Source organism: Pyxicephalus adspersus, chromosome 4 (genome assembly GCF_032062135.1).
Source record: "Pyxicephalus adspersus chromosome 4, UCB_Pads_2.0, whole genome shotgun sequence".
Taxonomy (NCBI): domain Eukaryota; kingdom Metazoa; phylum Chordata; class Amphibia; order Anura; family Pyxicephalidae; genus Pyxicephalus; species Pyxicephalus adspersus.
This window is the reverse complement of record NC_092861.1, coordinates 90303628-90320439: the sequence shown is the minus strand read 5'-3', so window position 1 is coordinate 90320439 and position 16812 is coordinate 90303628. Positions and strand designations below refer to the sequence as shown.

The 16812-nt window shown below is 37.0% G+C and overlaps 1 protein-coding gene across 1 annotated transcript; it reads left to right on the top strand.

Moving 5' to 3' along the window:
• Positions 1–1046: 1046 nt before the first annotated feature.
• Positions 1047–15883, top strand: LOC140330096 (interleukin-20 receptor subunit alpha-like). Its single transcript, XM_072410436.1, has 7 exons — positions 1047–1318; positions 6146–6269; positions 7548–7723; positions 8434–8576; positions 12647–12767; positions 13407–13531; positions 14153–15883. The coding sequence occupies exons 1-7, from the start codon at positions 1276–1278 to the stop codon at positions 14471–14473; spliced, it is 1053 nt and encodes a 350-aa protein (XP_072266537.1). The 5' UTR covers positions 1047–1275; the 3' UTR covers positions 14474–15883.
• The last annotated feature ends 929 nt before the right edge of the window (positions 15884–16812 follow it).

The following is a 16812-nucleotide window of genomic DNA, read 5'->3' as shown; positions in this document are numbered from 1 at the left end:
CAGTACTGTGTAGCTTGATTGGCATTTTCCAGAAAACAACATGATTTGCAGGTTACCAAATGAGAGCAATTTCACACAAAGCATGTGACATACTTGAAAAATCCTGAAGATGCCTTGGTCTACATTATGCTGTCTGAAACATCATCCGGGATGATTGGTTTGGCAGTGGTCAGTAATGGTCTAACGTTCCCTAGATTTAAATCAAACAGAGACCTTCTGGGGCATTATGTATCGGTATACCACAGACTTTTCAGAAACTCACTGATCTAGGTCTGGGAGGTGATCCTCCAGAGCACCATTTGCCATCTTATCAGAAAGATTGCCCAGACATTTAGCTTCATTTATTAAAGCTCCATACGACTGGAAAACATAGACTATCATGGGAGAACCTGGGTGTTTTAGCAAACCTGAAATGGGTTTCCTAAAAATCATTTGCTATTAGACGACAAATGTTTTCAGTCCTAGACCAGATCCACTCCAGTTTTGCTCAACCACCCAGGTTCTCCCTTGATAGTCTGTCTTTTCCAGTCTTGGAGAGCATTAATATATTCCGACCATTGGATACCTAAAAAACTGGCCTGTGAATGTATTTGCCCTATGAATGTATGAATGTTAACAGAATTAGGTGGAGCAGGAGGAAACTTTCTTCCATTTCCTGTGTTCTTCAAAGGTATGCAGAAAGCACACTACAAGATATTAAAGGCTTGCACTGTGCTTTACATTTGATAGGTATGGAGTTCTTATATGCCTGTACAAAAAAAAAAAAAAAAAATATGCAGAAAGCACACTACAAGATATTAAAGGCTTGCACTGTGCTTTACATTTGATAGGTATGGAGTTCTTATATGCCTGTACAAAAAAAAAAAAAAAAAGAGAGCTGAAATCAATGGCATGATATGATTATAACGTAGATGAATGCTTTCTGTAGACTTCCTTATAACTAAGTAGTGTGTTTCTGAATGTTAGTTGTTCACCTCTTGCCAAGGGCGAAAGGAAACAAACGAAGAAGAGGAATGCTGGTTGAGACACGCAGAAACTCAGAAAGTTTGTCTAGGGCAGCTCCAGAAATGTGACGGAAATGTTTTAGCCACCAGCAGTAACAGGAAAAGTTACTAAAGTCACATGTACCTAATTCACAGGTGGAAGTGCCATCTTTAATGTTCGTGTTAGATCTTTCTTTTAAAAGGCTGGTTTATGATTTCTACACCTTTCAATGTGAAGAACATGCAAATGCTGTAATGACTCAAGGCAACAGCAGTGCCAGCGTGGTCTATAATGTTGCTGCTTTTACTTCTTCTTCTGCTTATGTCAACATCAGGTAAACTCTGTCTGTGTGAGTATTGTGTTCTTGTCAGCTACAAACATAGGCAGGATTTCTAACAAGGATCATAAGGAGACTTACCAAGACTAATTAAACACAATGAGGTTGATTTACTACAGTAATATGGATTGCTCACATATTCAATTGCAAGGGTTATTTTACTTAGCTTAAGAAATGAGATTAAGCTCTACTGAATTCAACCATCCAATCATATGGAAAGATTTTTGTTTTTCCTTGCACATGATCAGAATTTTTTTGCAAAATGAATATCAAACGTTTACTCAGCTACGTAAATTATCCCTTTACAGAGTGATAATTTATCTTTGTAACTGAACAGACATAATAAATCCTTTAGAAAATTTCCACCGGTGTATAAAGCCGTGAGTAAAGTTTTCAAAGGCAGTAAAAAAGTTAATGTGCATAAAATTAAGCTGTTTTTACCTTATTCAGGCGTGTGCAAAAGAAAAGCCTCTTAGGTAAGAGACTTAAAAGATTTTTTTACCAATCCTAAAATAAAATACATTGAAAACTGAATATATATATTGTGGATGTTTGGGTGGACTTGTGTATACAATCTAGCCTGTGCTCACGTGAACATCTTGTGTCCTCCTTCCCATATTTGCTCCAGTTGGAGTGACCTAATAAAGAAAGATTGTGGTTTTTGATGCCCTGACAGGTCTTGAGAAGGGGAGCAGTAATATACAAAATTTATTATGTATAATGTATACATATGTTTAATATATAAGTGCATAATGTATATATATGTTTAATATATAAGTGCATGTATAATAAAACAAGGATGTTTGGCAAAAGTTAGCTAGTAAAGACAACAATTTATTGATCAAGATCAGTGTTATTTGTTAGCTACAAGTATCATGGAATCGAGTGCTGACCCTGTCATTTTCTGTCAGATTTGGCCTGCCTGACTCTTACCAGTTACGGGTTATGAACATGGGCTCTTCCTGGGAAATACCAAATTTTGTAATCTTGCTGTTTAGGAACATTATACGAATCCAAATGATCCAAGTGATCAAATGTTCTTAGACTGAACCTGAACCTTGGGGTTCTATGAAACAATATCACTAGTTTGCATTGTGTGTCTTGAAGATCCGTATGTTTTATGTAGGTCCTTGCAGGAGGTTAATATGAACTGGTCATCAAGGTAAACATCATCTTTCAATTGCTTACCAACATCAGCAGTGAACTGTTCTACTTTTGGCCAGTGGTTGTGAGGAGAGCTAGATATAATCTTCTGATGCCAAATCTAAGAACTACTGCTGCACAAAACCTTCATATGTAGATTTACCTCTAATAACCAGCAGTTAATAGGTTTTGGCATAATGGGCATAACTGTGAGGATAAATTCAGTGGGTATTTGGCAGCATTTAGCTCAATTTCACCAGGTCAAGAAAGTACCGGGCCTGGATAAGGCTGTAAGTAATTGTAGTACTGCAGATATTATCTGTGGGCTCCTGGTCCTCTGTCAGTCCTTCGCCAGACACCATCCCTTGCACACAGAAGTCCTGGGGGACAGCCGTGTGCTGGAATGGCGCAACTAGCCTCTGGAGACTGAGGAGGGCTTTGCTATAGGTGAAGAGTACGATGTAAGATTGGGGGACGTGCATTTGGCAAGTAATGCTGCTGGACCAGGACCTTACAGAATTTCTGGATTTCTTGCATGATTCACTGAAATTTTTGCACTTATCAAACAGGTATAACAAACGCTTTTAATTGTATATTCACTAGACCACAAAGGTGAGAACTTCATTGTTTTGGTCTACATATACTTTGGAAGTAACACCAGAAAAACAATTATATTGTTTAGCTAGTAGCAGTAAGCTACATATAATCTGACTTGTTTATCTTTTTTTTTGTTTTTTTGTTTTTTGGAAGAGTTTCACAGCTTATCCAAAGAGCTCATTCAGTATGTGACACTGAAAACAGCCCAGGAATTATAGCCACATGAATAACCCTACAAGTAATAGTTATAATTGCTGGGGTACATTCTTGATACTTACTAGAACTGAAAAAACTGCTTGGATTAGCTGCAAAATATAGTCCAGTTGACTAATGGCTACTAGATCTGCTTTTATTTGGAAACAAGGACAGCACAGTAAAATATTCAAGCCCCCTTTTTGTTTTTGCCTTCATAGGGGTAAGTTACCTTTACATTTCTCAGACAATGGTCATCCAAAAAGCAGAAGCTTTAACTGTTTTCTATGCTACCAAAAACTGTAGTATTATATTTTTACATATCAATGTTCACAAACATGTAAGGCATTAGTTTTAAAGTTTACATGATACAAATGCCAGTTAGTGGCTGACTCATTCTGAAAAAATGTGGTGAGATGAGTTAAACATTACAAAAGAATTTCCATAACACTAAAAAAACTAGACGGTTAGTCTTTCCCACCATTTTTCAAGTCATAGTTAGAAGTTTTTTTCAAATATTTCCATTTTAAATTTGTACACATGTTGGATTTTTGTCGTTGGAAAGGATCTTTCACGATTCAGTTGCTGTTTTTGTAAGAGACATTAATGATTCTTTCTGATGACCACTCGGTCTGTATGCTCTCCTTGATTCCATACTCATGCAGCTTACTTGTTTCAGGTACTCTATTTCTGAATAATCATTCTATCTGAAGCCACCTTGATAATGCAGCATTGTGTTACCATTCTTTGACTGTTGCATGAGTATCGCATATATCCTCTTTCATCAGCAGAGAAATGTTATTCCTTTTTCTTTTTATATTTGTGATCTCAAGAATCTATTATTCTGACAGTTATTTACATTCTTGTGCTAATCACATTGTGTTTATTAGAAAATACACTGAAGAAATTTGCCAAAAATCCCTGTCTCTCGTCTCTTTATGCTTTGATTCTCCATGGGGTTGGCAGCTGTATCAGTAAGACCACAGATGGGGTCACTTCTTCTATTTATACATATAAAAGATGAATAAACAAGTGCTGTAAGACAGCGTCCTTCTGCTCTATTGAGAGGGGAGGTTAAGAACAGGCAAGCGGCACCCCACTGCGCTCTCTCCCCTTCACTTGCATTGCAATCGTTTGTCTTTCAGCGTTCGTGGATCTGCCAGGACAGATCCACGAACAACATTGGCAGGCCTTGTACACATGTCTCATTCCTTTCAGATACTAGCCCTTAGGTGAGAATCAGGACAAGACGTGTGTACATAGCCTTACTACACTGTGTATTTTTTACTTTTGTATATTTGCACAAAAGTATATTAAAGTTTCAGCTATGTATGGTAGAGTTTACCTTTAAAGGTGTTGTTTGACATGACTTTGACATTGGAACTTGCATTTTCCATTTTTTAGATAATCATAGCCACACAGGTAATAAATTCACTTTTATTTTGCCACAGGTAATTCAGTTTTTCATGGTGGAGATCAGTGATATATTGCCATACCATAAATATCCTAAAATAGTGTGTAGACACCTTATTTATTTGGAGATTGTTGACCACCCTTTTTAGGCTATATTACCACATTTAGAAGTGGTGTATCAACTTATACTGAAGCCACTGATCAGCGCAATGCAGCTCCTAGATTCTCTGTTATTTGTGTATAAATAATGCCATTTTTATGGGAAACAGGCTATGTACCCTTGGTTAAATGACCCCCATAGACTTTCAATTATATTAGGCACATGCATGTCTGTATATGTACAAGTTATATATGATTTTACAATACATTTTTTTTGCAAAAGCATTATTATGAACTGAAATTTTTATTTATAGAAGGCTGGCCTCTTTTACTTTTACACATGTATCTAATAAAATATTAAGTTTGATATTGTTTTAATATTCCCTTTCAGAAAAAAAGGGAGTGCTCCTCCTCCAGCCTCCAACCACAAAATAACTTAATCAATAGCTGGATATAAAAAATCTATTAGGTGAAACTCTGCAATCCTGTTAATTATCAGATCACTTGAAAATAAAAAGATTATGTGTTAGTATTTGATATAATCTTATAAAAGAGGCTGATTTACTAAAGATATTGAGACTGTTTACTTACCAAGGTTTACTTACCAATTACTGCCTTGCAAGAGATAATCCACACAGTTCAGTTAAGCTACGTACACACTTCCAATTATTATCGTTGGAAAACGAACAACGAACGTTCATGCACGATATATATGAACGATCGTATAGCACCGATCCTGCACATACAGTTAACGACACGATCGTTCGTAGATATTGTACACACAATAGATACGATCGTTTGAGCGATAGAGGAACTATGTGCACGACAGGAAAGTGAACGAACGTTCGTTCATTACGCATGCTCTGAACATGGACGATCAACGAACGACCGTACACATGAACGATGTTCAACGATCGTCGTCCAATCCGATCCGTCGGTCCGGTCGTTCGTTTCCAACGACTTTCCTCGTTCATCTGCGTCGTTGGTTACTTTTTTACGAACGATTTTTTGCCCAATCGATTGTTCGTCGTTCGATTGGAACGATAAAAATTGGAAGTGTGTACGCACCTTAAGTGTTGCAATAATTCAGTTTGCAAAGAATACCCAGCAACCCCTTCTCTAAAAAAGAAGGTAATTTTTACCTTATATAAAAGGGTTGTCTACCCTTTTATGTAAGGTAAAAAATTTAGTTTCGGTCTACTTTAAGTTAGCAGAGCTTCATCTCATTTACAAAACCAAGTGAAACATCGCTTTAAAGGGTATAAGTCACCTTCATACAACCTAAATTCCTAGTAAATCAACCCCAAGGTCACCATTTGGATGAATATGTAAATGACTGTAATACAGCTTTTTTAATGCGTTTTGTTTTTTCCTTTTTAGCAAAAAAGTGTGAATTGCTAAAACCAAGAAACTTGAGCTTCTACTCTCTGGACTTGAACACTACTCTGACCTGGATGCCACCAGAAAATGCAGAAGGTGTTTTCTATACTGTTACTTACTTAGAGTGAGTTCTTTTTAAAATATTATTTTGTTTAAAGGGGAGTAATTCTGGCACATAGGAGACAAGTATTACATTATGGAAATGGTAAACAATTTTCACAAAGTGATAAATCATTGCATGATGAGAATATAGGAATGAAGTTTAACCTCTGCTTTGTATTTACATGTCTTAAATAGAATACAGAGGCAGTACCCAATATTTTTCCATAATTACATAGCATTAAGTGTAACAAAGATGAATATTTATGAAGAATAGTTATTGAAACAGAAATGGAAAGTTCCCTTGGTACAACAAGCAAATGTGATGAATTGCTATGTACAGGACTGGTTACTTACTATAGGGTTCAGTTTGCCCCATCACAAAACCTAACCTTTTGTGCTCACAATATTATTGTACTGGTTATTCATGGTAGGCTTTGGTTTCTGAGAGAAATGATACTTACTGATTTTGTCATGCTATGCACATTCCTATTAAATGTTCTTGAATTACAAATGCATTAAACATTTCAGGAACTGCAAAACAAAAGAACAAAAGCATAGAGTAGATACTGTACTTTATATTTTTGTGCACATGTGCAGAAGCTCTCACGCCTTATGGGATGGAGAGATTCCATATACTGGGGATTCTAGTAAAAATGAACACTACTGCTACTGTTTTAGCATAAAAGTTAGTCAAACCATCTCTTTTACTTAATGAATGTAAATTGCATTGCCTAATGGTGCACACTTTTATTTTTATTTTTTTAAGTACAAAATGTGGGTTTTTTTTAATTGAAAGTGAAGGTACAAAAACAGCATTATTTGAATATTCAACACGTTATATTAGATATTTCATTGTATGCATTGCACATCAATGTACCATGAGCTTTATAGGTTTAGTGGTTGTGATTGCTGTGCATATATTCATCCCTACCTATCCCTACTCTGTTTCATACTAACCTTGTCTTGCACTACTTCTGTTAAGAAACACATGAGGATCTGTATCCAAAACCACACAGCACCAAGACTTTGAATTTACACAGGCCGTTCTCGCTTACATGTTGGTTAAGCGAGAACGGCCCGATTTGCCGCAATATCAAATTTTAAAATTTCGTTCGCTCATCCCTAATAGTGTAGTAAGTCAGAATAGCTTTTCTAGGCAAGGAAAGTGTTATTCCAAAAACAAAAGAAGAAAAGTAAAAACAAAGAAAAACTATTTCCATTTTCTTTCTTATATGTATATTTATACCTGTCATCTATAGCTTTGTAACAGCACATCATTTTGTGTTATTTCTATATACAGATATGGCAGTGACATTTGGTACACAAAATTAGAATGCACAAAGATCACTTGGACTTGGTGCAACTTAGCAAATGAAACAAACAATTATTTATTGACATATTATGGCAATGTTACTGTTCACAGTCGGGACTGTTCCATCTCTGAAGTTTCAGAAGGTTTTCAACCTCGCTTTCAAAGTAAGTTTGTATTTGTTTTTTTAGTTACATATAGTAGCCATGATAATGCTTTGTTGATCAATGTGAACAGTAGATCCAACTATAAATATTATAGTAAGTCCAGGTGCCAAGGTGTAAAGCAATCAGCAATTTCATTGGTGGGGAGTGGTGTGGAAGTGGGATGAGGTGGTGGAAGAGGTATGTGGCAGAAACATTGTTTCTGGTTAGTTCTTAGTCTCCCCATAAGTACTAACACAATAAGCTAACAAAATTAGCTTAAGAACACTTGTTATTTGGTTTTAATAGAACCTAATGTTGGATGTTCGGCCCGATTGCAATCACTGAATATCTGAACAATAACACTACCATTTACCATGATTGTTGAATCTAAGAATCACTACAGCTTGGATGGGAACTAGATATAACTTATTTCTCCTTTATGCATGAACTGAGAAATTCCTAGAAATGTTTTCCTTTACAAATGTACTGCAAAGGTACATTAATGACCAGAGAAATGTTTTCAAAATAGTACCATGTTTACCTGTACATTTATGCACTTGCTTCACAAGTAATACATGGGTTGAACAAAAGCCATTTCACCCTCCAGAAATGCTTGGTTAACCAAAACGACTAAGTTTTTGTATGACATGAAGCAAACAGGTCCATTGGCTTTGGTCATCAAATTTATATTCTATGTCTAGTTTAAATATGTTTTCTGTCTTTTTTCTCAGCTGTCCTTGGACCTCCACGAGTCAGTTTGTTTTCCACTGCAAACTCAATTTTAATCAATTTAACTCAACCTGTTGTTGAAAAGGTTCCTACTCAGTTTAAATATCACATTTACCTCAATAATGTACACATCAAAGAAACAAAAGTAAGTTGTGAATTTACTGCTACATAAAATGACCAACTTGAATAAAGTAAACAATAAGCCCTGATTCTATTATCCTATGTATACATCTAAATGGTTACTAACTAAATTGTAACTGCTCCTGTACTTTTTTATTCTACCTAATATTAATATATTGTATTTATATAATGCTGACATATTACACTGTTCTTTATAGCAGTGATCGCCAACCTTTTCAGACCCACGGACCACTAAATTTACTGACTCTTGACCGCACATGTGGGGGAGCCGGCTGTCACTCAAAGGGGAAGAAACTTCCCCTATAGTGACGTCATGATGCCAGAACCCGCCAACTCCAGAGACACAACCCGCCCACTGCCCTGAGCCTGCGTTCTATACGGGAGGCATGAATCGTGGCTCTGGCCGGTGCGCCCCCTCCCAGAAGGGTCCTTCTCCTGACCCCGCTCAGACCACCGGTTGGTGCTGCTTTATAAAATGAATAGGTCTGTGACTAACTGTTCCTCGGAGGGGCCCACAACCGAATGTCCCTACCATTGTTATATGTCATTACAACAGTCTAGGATCAATTTACCTAACTCCATGTTTTTGGAATGTAGGAGGAAACATGAGGCTGGCAGGCTGCATAGAACATTTATTATAGATACATAAGCCATTACATGGGATGATACCTGGGAGCTATAAGCAATAAACATCTCATGAACCTTAAAAAAACAGATACACAATTAGATCAAGTTTAAAGGGGTGACCCAAATGTATGTTAATTGAGCCTTAAGGCACAAATCTAACTAGTTAAAAATGATAATGTGGGGGGTCGCATGCACACAGTGAGCTAAGATGGCTGCGTTTTGAGCTTGCTCCGCACTGGCCTAGGGTAAAACTGAGTAGCGCTCCGGTAATTCAACTATCTTGCTGCACCTGGATTCCCATAGGATTGGAGCTCCTGCTGCACACATCTGTGATGAGTCCACCTGCAAAACTTAAGACTGGACCCCAGAGTGACTAAGGCCCGCACAGCCACAGCCTCTCCAAGATGATGCTGATCTGCCTGAAAACTACACACCTGATGCATCCAGTCCTTCCTCTTTCTAGGCTCGAATGAACAAGTGGATACTAGTGAGCTCTCTATGGTAGATAAATGTCCTCTTGTGGTGGGGCATGCGACCTTCCAGGATACACAGAAATTAGCTGCAGAACTTCTGAGAGAGATTAAAGAGATTGGGCATCACACTAATGTTAGGAATCTTGCATGGATGATGTGACCACTTTTTTGGAGGGACATGAGGATGATCTAGAGTGCCTACAGAATGGAATTTCTAACCTGTGTGACAAACAGGAAGATTTGGAAAACCCAATCATGCTGCAGTAACCTGCGTATTGGGGGAACCCCTGATTCTATTGGTGAGCTGTGTAGCACCATTACAGACTTACCACAGAAAAAGCTCCTGAACTGCCCCTAGACAGACTTGAACCTAACAAGGTCCATAGGGTCTGCACCTGTACATCTTCAAATGGTTGCCTGAGACCACCAGAAAGTGTTTTAGTGATCCCCCTTCCTACTCCGGACTCTCAGGATTCTTCTTAACCCTCGCCAGGTTCATCTCCCCAGATCCTCACCGGTTCTCCAGTGACTTCAAGTGAGGTACAAAATTCCTTTGTGGGGATTCTAATTTGGTGCTCAATCCTAAACTTGATAACTTTTCAAAATTAATTTTACTTGGACCAAAAAGCTCCCCTACCTGGGAGTCTATTTGACTGCTTTGTACTTGGAACTATACCAGGATATCTTTCTGCCACTTTTTAAGCAGTTGCTATCCTTACTAAATAAATGAAAATCCCTTGCTATATTGGGGGTTGGAAGCTTGAATGCAATCAAAATGGCATTCTCCATCTCCTAATCTCTTTAGGGTCCTTCCAATAGTGGTACTTTCCCATATGGTCTGGTCTCTTCAATCCAAGATTGAAGCATTTATCTTGAACTTTACCCGACCTCTGGCGAGCTATATATCGGATGAGGTTTAGGGATTCCAGTAATATTTAATTACTAAGCAGCCCAATTGCAAAGCCGCTCAATTACATGCTACTGTGGACACATGACTTTGGTGGCTCTTGGACCTCGTTGATTGTGATCCAGTCACATCCCTTATGTGGTTGCTACACTCCTTAAAGGTATGGGACAGTGTTAGGTTCTCAGAAGGCCACTGATTCCTATACCAAAATGCCCCCTGTTCCCTTCAAGGCATAGAGAACCCATCAGCTTTTTATTGGTGGGTGGATCAGAGTTTTGGAGATGTATACTGCTTTCTACCCTTTATCTACCCCTACTTTGTGTCTGAGTATGATGCTCCGGTACATATACATTTAGATACACCACTTCGTCCTCCCTCATCAACCAAGGCTCCTCCTTGGTATCACTTACATGCAACCTTGTGGGTAGGAGTTGAACGTGACTGTTACAGTTGAAAACAGGGAGGAAATATGTGCCTTCACAGCAAAATGTTCTCTAAACATCTCCACCTTGGAGAACTCTTTTAAGGTCCTCTGTAAATGGTCTCTGACGTCCACTTGGATAGGTAAATGTATTCCAGGTTTCTCCTCAGCACTGAACTGGACAAAAAAACCCTACCAATCAAAGCTACTGTGCAGCTGAGGCTAACAAACACTAAGGTTTTTTCTTTAATGTCTTACAAGCCCAAGCTAAAACAGCCCAACACAATGTTAAACAGATGAACCCAACTAGGTCTATAAAGGCCAGTAGCAAAACTTTTTAGATCTAAATAACTGTATGCAAAACACCCTAACCTTTTAGAAACCTGAAAATTGTAAATTATTCTATTAGAATGTGTTCTGGTTTCGTGAGATTTTTTAGCAAACAATTACCATAGGAAGACTACAAAAGCATGGAAACTATTTCATTAAAAAACAAATGTGGCTTATTTTACGTAATTCCATTTGTCATTTGCCCAGGGATGAAGGGTCAAAATAATTAGGGAGGCCAGTGACCAGAAAGATCAGTTTATTGATACCTGACACTCCTCCATCTAATCCTCCCATGTCCCCCCTCTTAAAAATGTTTATGTTAAAATGTAAAATGAAGGCACCCACCCATGTAATGTTTGGTGCAGGTACACTATATTATATTTTTGTTTTGGATTTAAATATTATTAGTTAAATGCATGATATCCTGCTGTTTCTGACAGGGAAAATAGAACACACAGCCCTTCATAGTTACATAGTAGGTTAGGTAGAAAAAAGACATAGGTCCATCAAGTTCAACCACTAGGGAAATAAACATATCCCAGATATAAAATCCTATGGACATAGTTGGTCCAGAGGAAGGCAAAAAAAACCCTGGTACAATTTGCTTCAACAGGGGAAAAAAATTCCTTCCTGATTCCATGAGGCAATCGGATGTTCCCTGTCTTTTCCTTGTGTCAGCTACTTTATTGGACACCTGTAGGGTAGCTCAATCATAAGATCTTCTATAGCTCCCTATAGATAAGAATCAGCTGTTCCTTTGGTCTTTTCAGTCAGTCTGCTGCCTCAGTGCAGGCAGGAAAGCTAACTAGAAAGTGGACAACCATTCTGTTACTGGGGGAGCTTTAACCAGACCTGTGTTTCTCAACCAGTGCTCCATGGAAACCTAGGGTTCCTCCAGAGGTTGCTTAGGGTTCCTTGAGCAATTTGTGTCTCACTGGTCAGTGTAACTTACACCAATAGTCTTCTTGCCTAATCATATAATCAAAGGGCTTTATTTTAGAAAGGAAGTATTACAATACCAATGCAAGGTAGCCCCAAATATATCAATCCTAATACCAAACTTAAACAGACTACTTTTAACACCACCCACCCAAAAAAAATTAAATACCTTTTTTTGAGTTAATAAAAAAGTGTATTGGCTTAAATTGATTTTTAAAATGTATTTGATTAATAAATGATGGTATTCAAGTGGGTAATTATTCATGAAAGTTTCTCATTGGCCAGCAATGTAAGAGGCAGTAGATCTGCTAGACATGTGATATGCTATTTCAAGAAATCTGCAAGAAATCTCTCTTTCAATTTTTTTGTATTTTCAGGTTTCTTATTATGAAAAAGAACATTTAGAAGCGCATACAAAGTACTGTATAACTGCTAAATTGTCAGTATTTGGAAGAGAGAGCAGTATGTCCAACACAACTTGTATTACAACAAAAAGTGGTAAGACCTTACTAAACCTCCATGGTTGCTTACTATGACATAGTTTCAAGGACAAATACTGTTCTTGTTTGCAAGGTGAAGACGTTAAAGTTTTACATTCCCACCCTACCACCGAAAATAAGGCCCATGATGAGAAACAATGTCTGGACCTTCACTGATCACTAATTTATCTAGTTATATTAGTAGAGTTTAAAAGAGGTCCTCCATGTAGTCTGATGTCCCCTCATTTACCTCTCCATAAAGCAATGTGCGGGCTAGTGTCCCCTTGGTACAGTGCACTTTTTGGTAAAGAACTTGGGAGAATCTTAGTAGACTGTACAGTTATGATGGAGATTTGTTCGGTGGTTGATCCTAATATAAAATTAGTATCCTAGATTTAAAGTGAGAGTACAGCATCCAACTAAAATGCAAGCAAATTGGGACGATTAGTTCTCTACATATCAGAATAATGAAGTACACAGTTTGGCAAAAACTAACAGATAGCTAAATACCCGGTCACTATCCCTGGCTGACTGGTGGGTAGTATTTTATAATCTATGTTCTGTAAATGTAAATATTGTATGTGTTAATGAAATGTGGTAAATATTATTCAAAAATCAGTGAATATGCACATAGTAATTTTATATTTCTCTCCTCCAGACTACATTTTGATATGGTTAAAGTGTATATTGCCGTTGGTGCTGGCCACTTTAACACTCAGTTTTATAACATATGCTGTGCATAAGTATATTTACGTCAACAATCCCAATCAACCAAATGTTCTGGTAAGTATCATATGCTACACAAGCATTTATATTGTAGTGTTTTATGACTATGTGAGACCCAAAGGAAGAGGAATCCACAGGATCTTCGTATTAAAAATATGTACGACTTGGTGGAACTATGTGCGACTTGCAGTCACAGGAAGTAGGTGGAGAGCAACTGTCTGGCATCAGCCTGTTAACAGAAAACTAAAAGACATAGGGGGTCCTGTAGCTATATAGAAATACAGATGTCTATATAGACAAACACAGCCACATAATGGTCTTATAAATATTAAAAGTTCATTTCCAAAGGTAACAAGCCAACTGCTTTAACAATTTTGGTATTTAGTATTCACCACCATTGTTGCTGACAATGAATTATACCTTTTTTAGTTAGCTTAGGGGAAGCAATAGCTCTGTAAATTTTATTTGTAAATAAAAAAAAAAATACATAAAGTTTTATTTAGGTGATTTCCTATAGAACTAGCAGAATAAATGTCTACTTTAATCAATGTTTCTGATAAATGTGACTTGGATATCAGTAAATAAAAGAATAAACAACCACTGAATAAATTGAAAAAAATACTGATTTACATATTCAAAATAGTTTTTAACAATTTGCTTTTTCTTCTTTTCAATCAGAACACAATCAGCAGAAACAGTACCAATGGAACTGTATTGGAGGCATATCCTGTACCCATAAACATTGTCATAATAGATGCAGGCAAGAAAATTTTTCAAGACACTGTAATATGTGACAAGGACTATTTGCTCAAAAAGAGTTTTATAGATTTGGCTTATCCTGAAGAAGACCTCAATCAAAAGTCAAATATTACTGATGAAGGCAATTGCTATGGTTTTGGCAAATGTCAGGACACTGTGCCAAATGCAAAACCAAATATTTCAACATATGACATGCCACACTGGACACTTGACAGTCCTGTATCTAATCAAGATCCATAGCGTTGTGAAAGCGCTACATATATATGTTTCACTAAGGCCTTTTTGTTATGCTTTCTAAAGACAGCTATATATTATTAGTCAAAGGTAATTAGGACCATGTTTTTTTTCTGACACTACCATAAACATATTTTTCCACAGAGCTATCTGCAAAAGACTAAATGTAATTTATTTATTTTGTTTTCTTTAGTAAGGAAAATATGAAATATTGCATATACAGATATATTTCCTAACCGTTTGCAGTCAGAAGGTAGTGCGTTAACTCCAGGTTTTTGCAGTGATTAACTACTAGGCAAAATAAACTGATCTCTTGCTATGCATGTCTGTTCTTAACACATGCACCTCTAAGGGAGATCTAAAAGATCTCAGAGGTGGCTACTCTGCTGGCTCCATATAGGATAGGAAGAACACATCTAACCCACATGATGTGTGCTGGAAGGGCTTTCTGAGCCTAACTATTTTTGAGCGCTAGGATTAAGGCTACCTGAGACCCCTGTTGTCGTTGGGTAGTAGTAGTGCATGACCTATTGAAGCCTCGTTGCTTTGCTTGGGCCTACCTGGAGCAATACAGTGTTTCACTGGCCAGTTTGGAATTTCCCCATTGAAATAGCAGGTTGATGCTGGATGGGGCAAGGATGAGTTTGGGTGCCATTATACAGCTGGTGAAATGACTGTGTCACATACATTTCCTGCTTGCTTTTTACAGTTTTCAATAAGATACAGGTCAATTTGTAGGCATTTGCCACAATAATTGTTTCATTTCTTAAGAGATGCTCCCTAAAGTTTGTGTGCATCTAAAGGGATGACGCAATGCATTATCCTCATTAAAATACTGAGATTTTCTGCCTTATTCAGATATCAGGATGAAAAAAGAAAACAAAAGCTATTTTTCGGGAAAGAATAAAGCAGGAATCTTCAGCAAAGTTTTTTTTAATTCTTTGAAATATAAAAATGATACAGAAAGAAGTGTTTTTTCCCCAACAAAACTTACAGTTACATGTTCAGTGTTATGAAAAGATGGATAATTTCTTTGAACATGATGTCACAGTGACATCTCATAATATCCAAGCAGATGATGGTAGGCGGTTGATTTGTTTGTTGATTGGCAGCAAGTTGACATGGATTTTCCTAGCCAATGATCCCAGCTATTTCTCTTTGATGGTGAGAAGGCATATGAAGGCAGATGATATTTTACATGTTTCTTCCTGCTACAGCTTTGTCTAATCAGAAATCATCTATGTCCTATCGGAGGGTTGCCACCTCATAATGCAGTTTTAAGGTAGTGGTTCCTTTGTCTTGGGACCCAGAATCTTTTTTGTCATTTTCATTGAGTAACTGTAACCAATAAATCTGTATTTAAGCTAATAAATATAAATACCTTTTCCCATGCAGACTCCTTTACCCCAAAAGAAATATTATTCTTAACTTTAAACAGTTTTATGTTGCTCCCTTATCCTGACTTTCTGCCACCACTCTTTCCCCTTCTATCTGTGACATGGGAATTTAGAGTCATACTGCACCTTACCAAAGGTAAATCATTGAAAGCCAAAGTTTGTAGGATCCAGGGAATGTGAATGTCAGCTGGCACCCATCACCCCACTAGGAAGGAAACTAGCAAGTACAACCATTTCAGCATTCTGTTTTCATGTGCATCTTCTTCTTCATTCAGCTATTCCCATGACTTTTTGTTAACCTGAGTTTTCAAGGTTAATTTTATTTTCTTTTTATCTTCTTGGTTTGCCTAAGATATGATGCTACATGGATTTCCAGTAATTATAAAATACTATAATTATCATCTTTAAGGCTGAATTTACATGTAATGGTAATTTGTAGGGCTTCTTTGCCACCTTGTGGAATCTTCTAGTATTCCTTTATACTTCTGTCTCAGATTATCTGTGAAAATGGTCTTGTATTCATGTATCTTATAATAGCCAAGTAAATTGGAAGCTTTGAAAAAAGCTCAGATTTCCTTTTTAGGCTTAGCTTGTTACAGAAACTGAAAATACCTCATAATTTATGCACACTAGAACAGGATAATAAACCTGTTAGTTTTTCACATCTAAAAAAAATTAAAGATTACTGCAGACATATAAATCATTCTTTCAAAATGTATATTTATCTTCCAAAAAAGCAAGCACAGTATAGACTTTATACCGATATTTTTACACCACAATAATCAGATAATAACAGCAATAAATGTTATTCATAAATAGAAGGAATTACGGTGTACTGAGCTTTCAAGTCATTTCGTCGTTACTGACTACTGGTAAATTCAGTTCATTTTTAATAATAAGACTACTCTTCTTATCTATCCTATTGCATTAGCAAGCGAAAGGAGACTA

Excerpts from the sequence above, each read along its gene's own strand:
- LOC140330096 (XM_072410436.1), top strand. The coding sequence starts at position 1,276 with ATGTTGCTGCTTTTACTTCTTCTTCTGCTTATGTCAACATCAG. Across the intron at positions 1,319-6,145 it reads TCTGCTTATGTCAACATCAG|CAAAAAAGTGTGAATTGCTA; the intron begins GTAAACTCTGTC and ends TTTCCTTTTTAG. Across the intron at positions 13,532-14,152 it reads CCAATCAACCAAATGTTCTG|AACACAATCAGCAGAAACAG; the intron begins GTAAGTATCATA and ends CTTTTCAATCAG.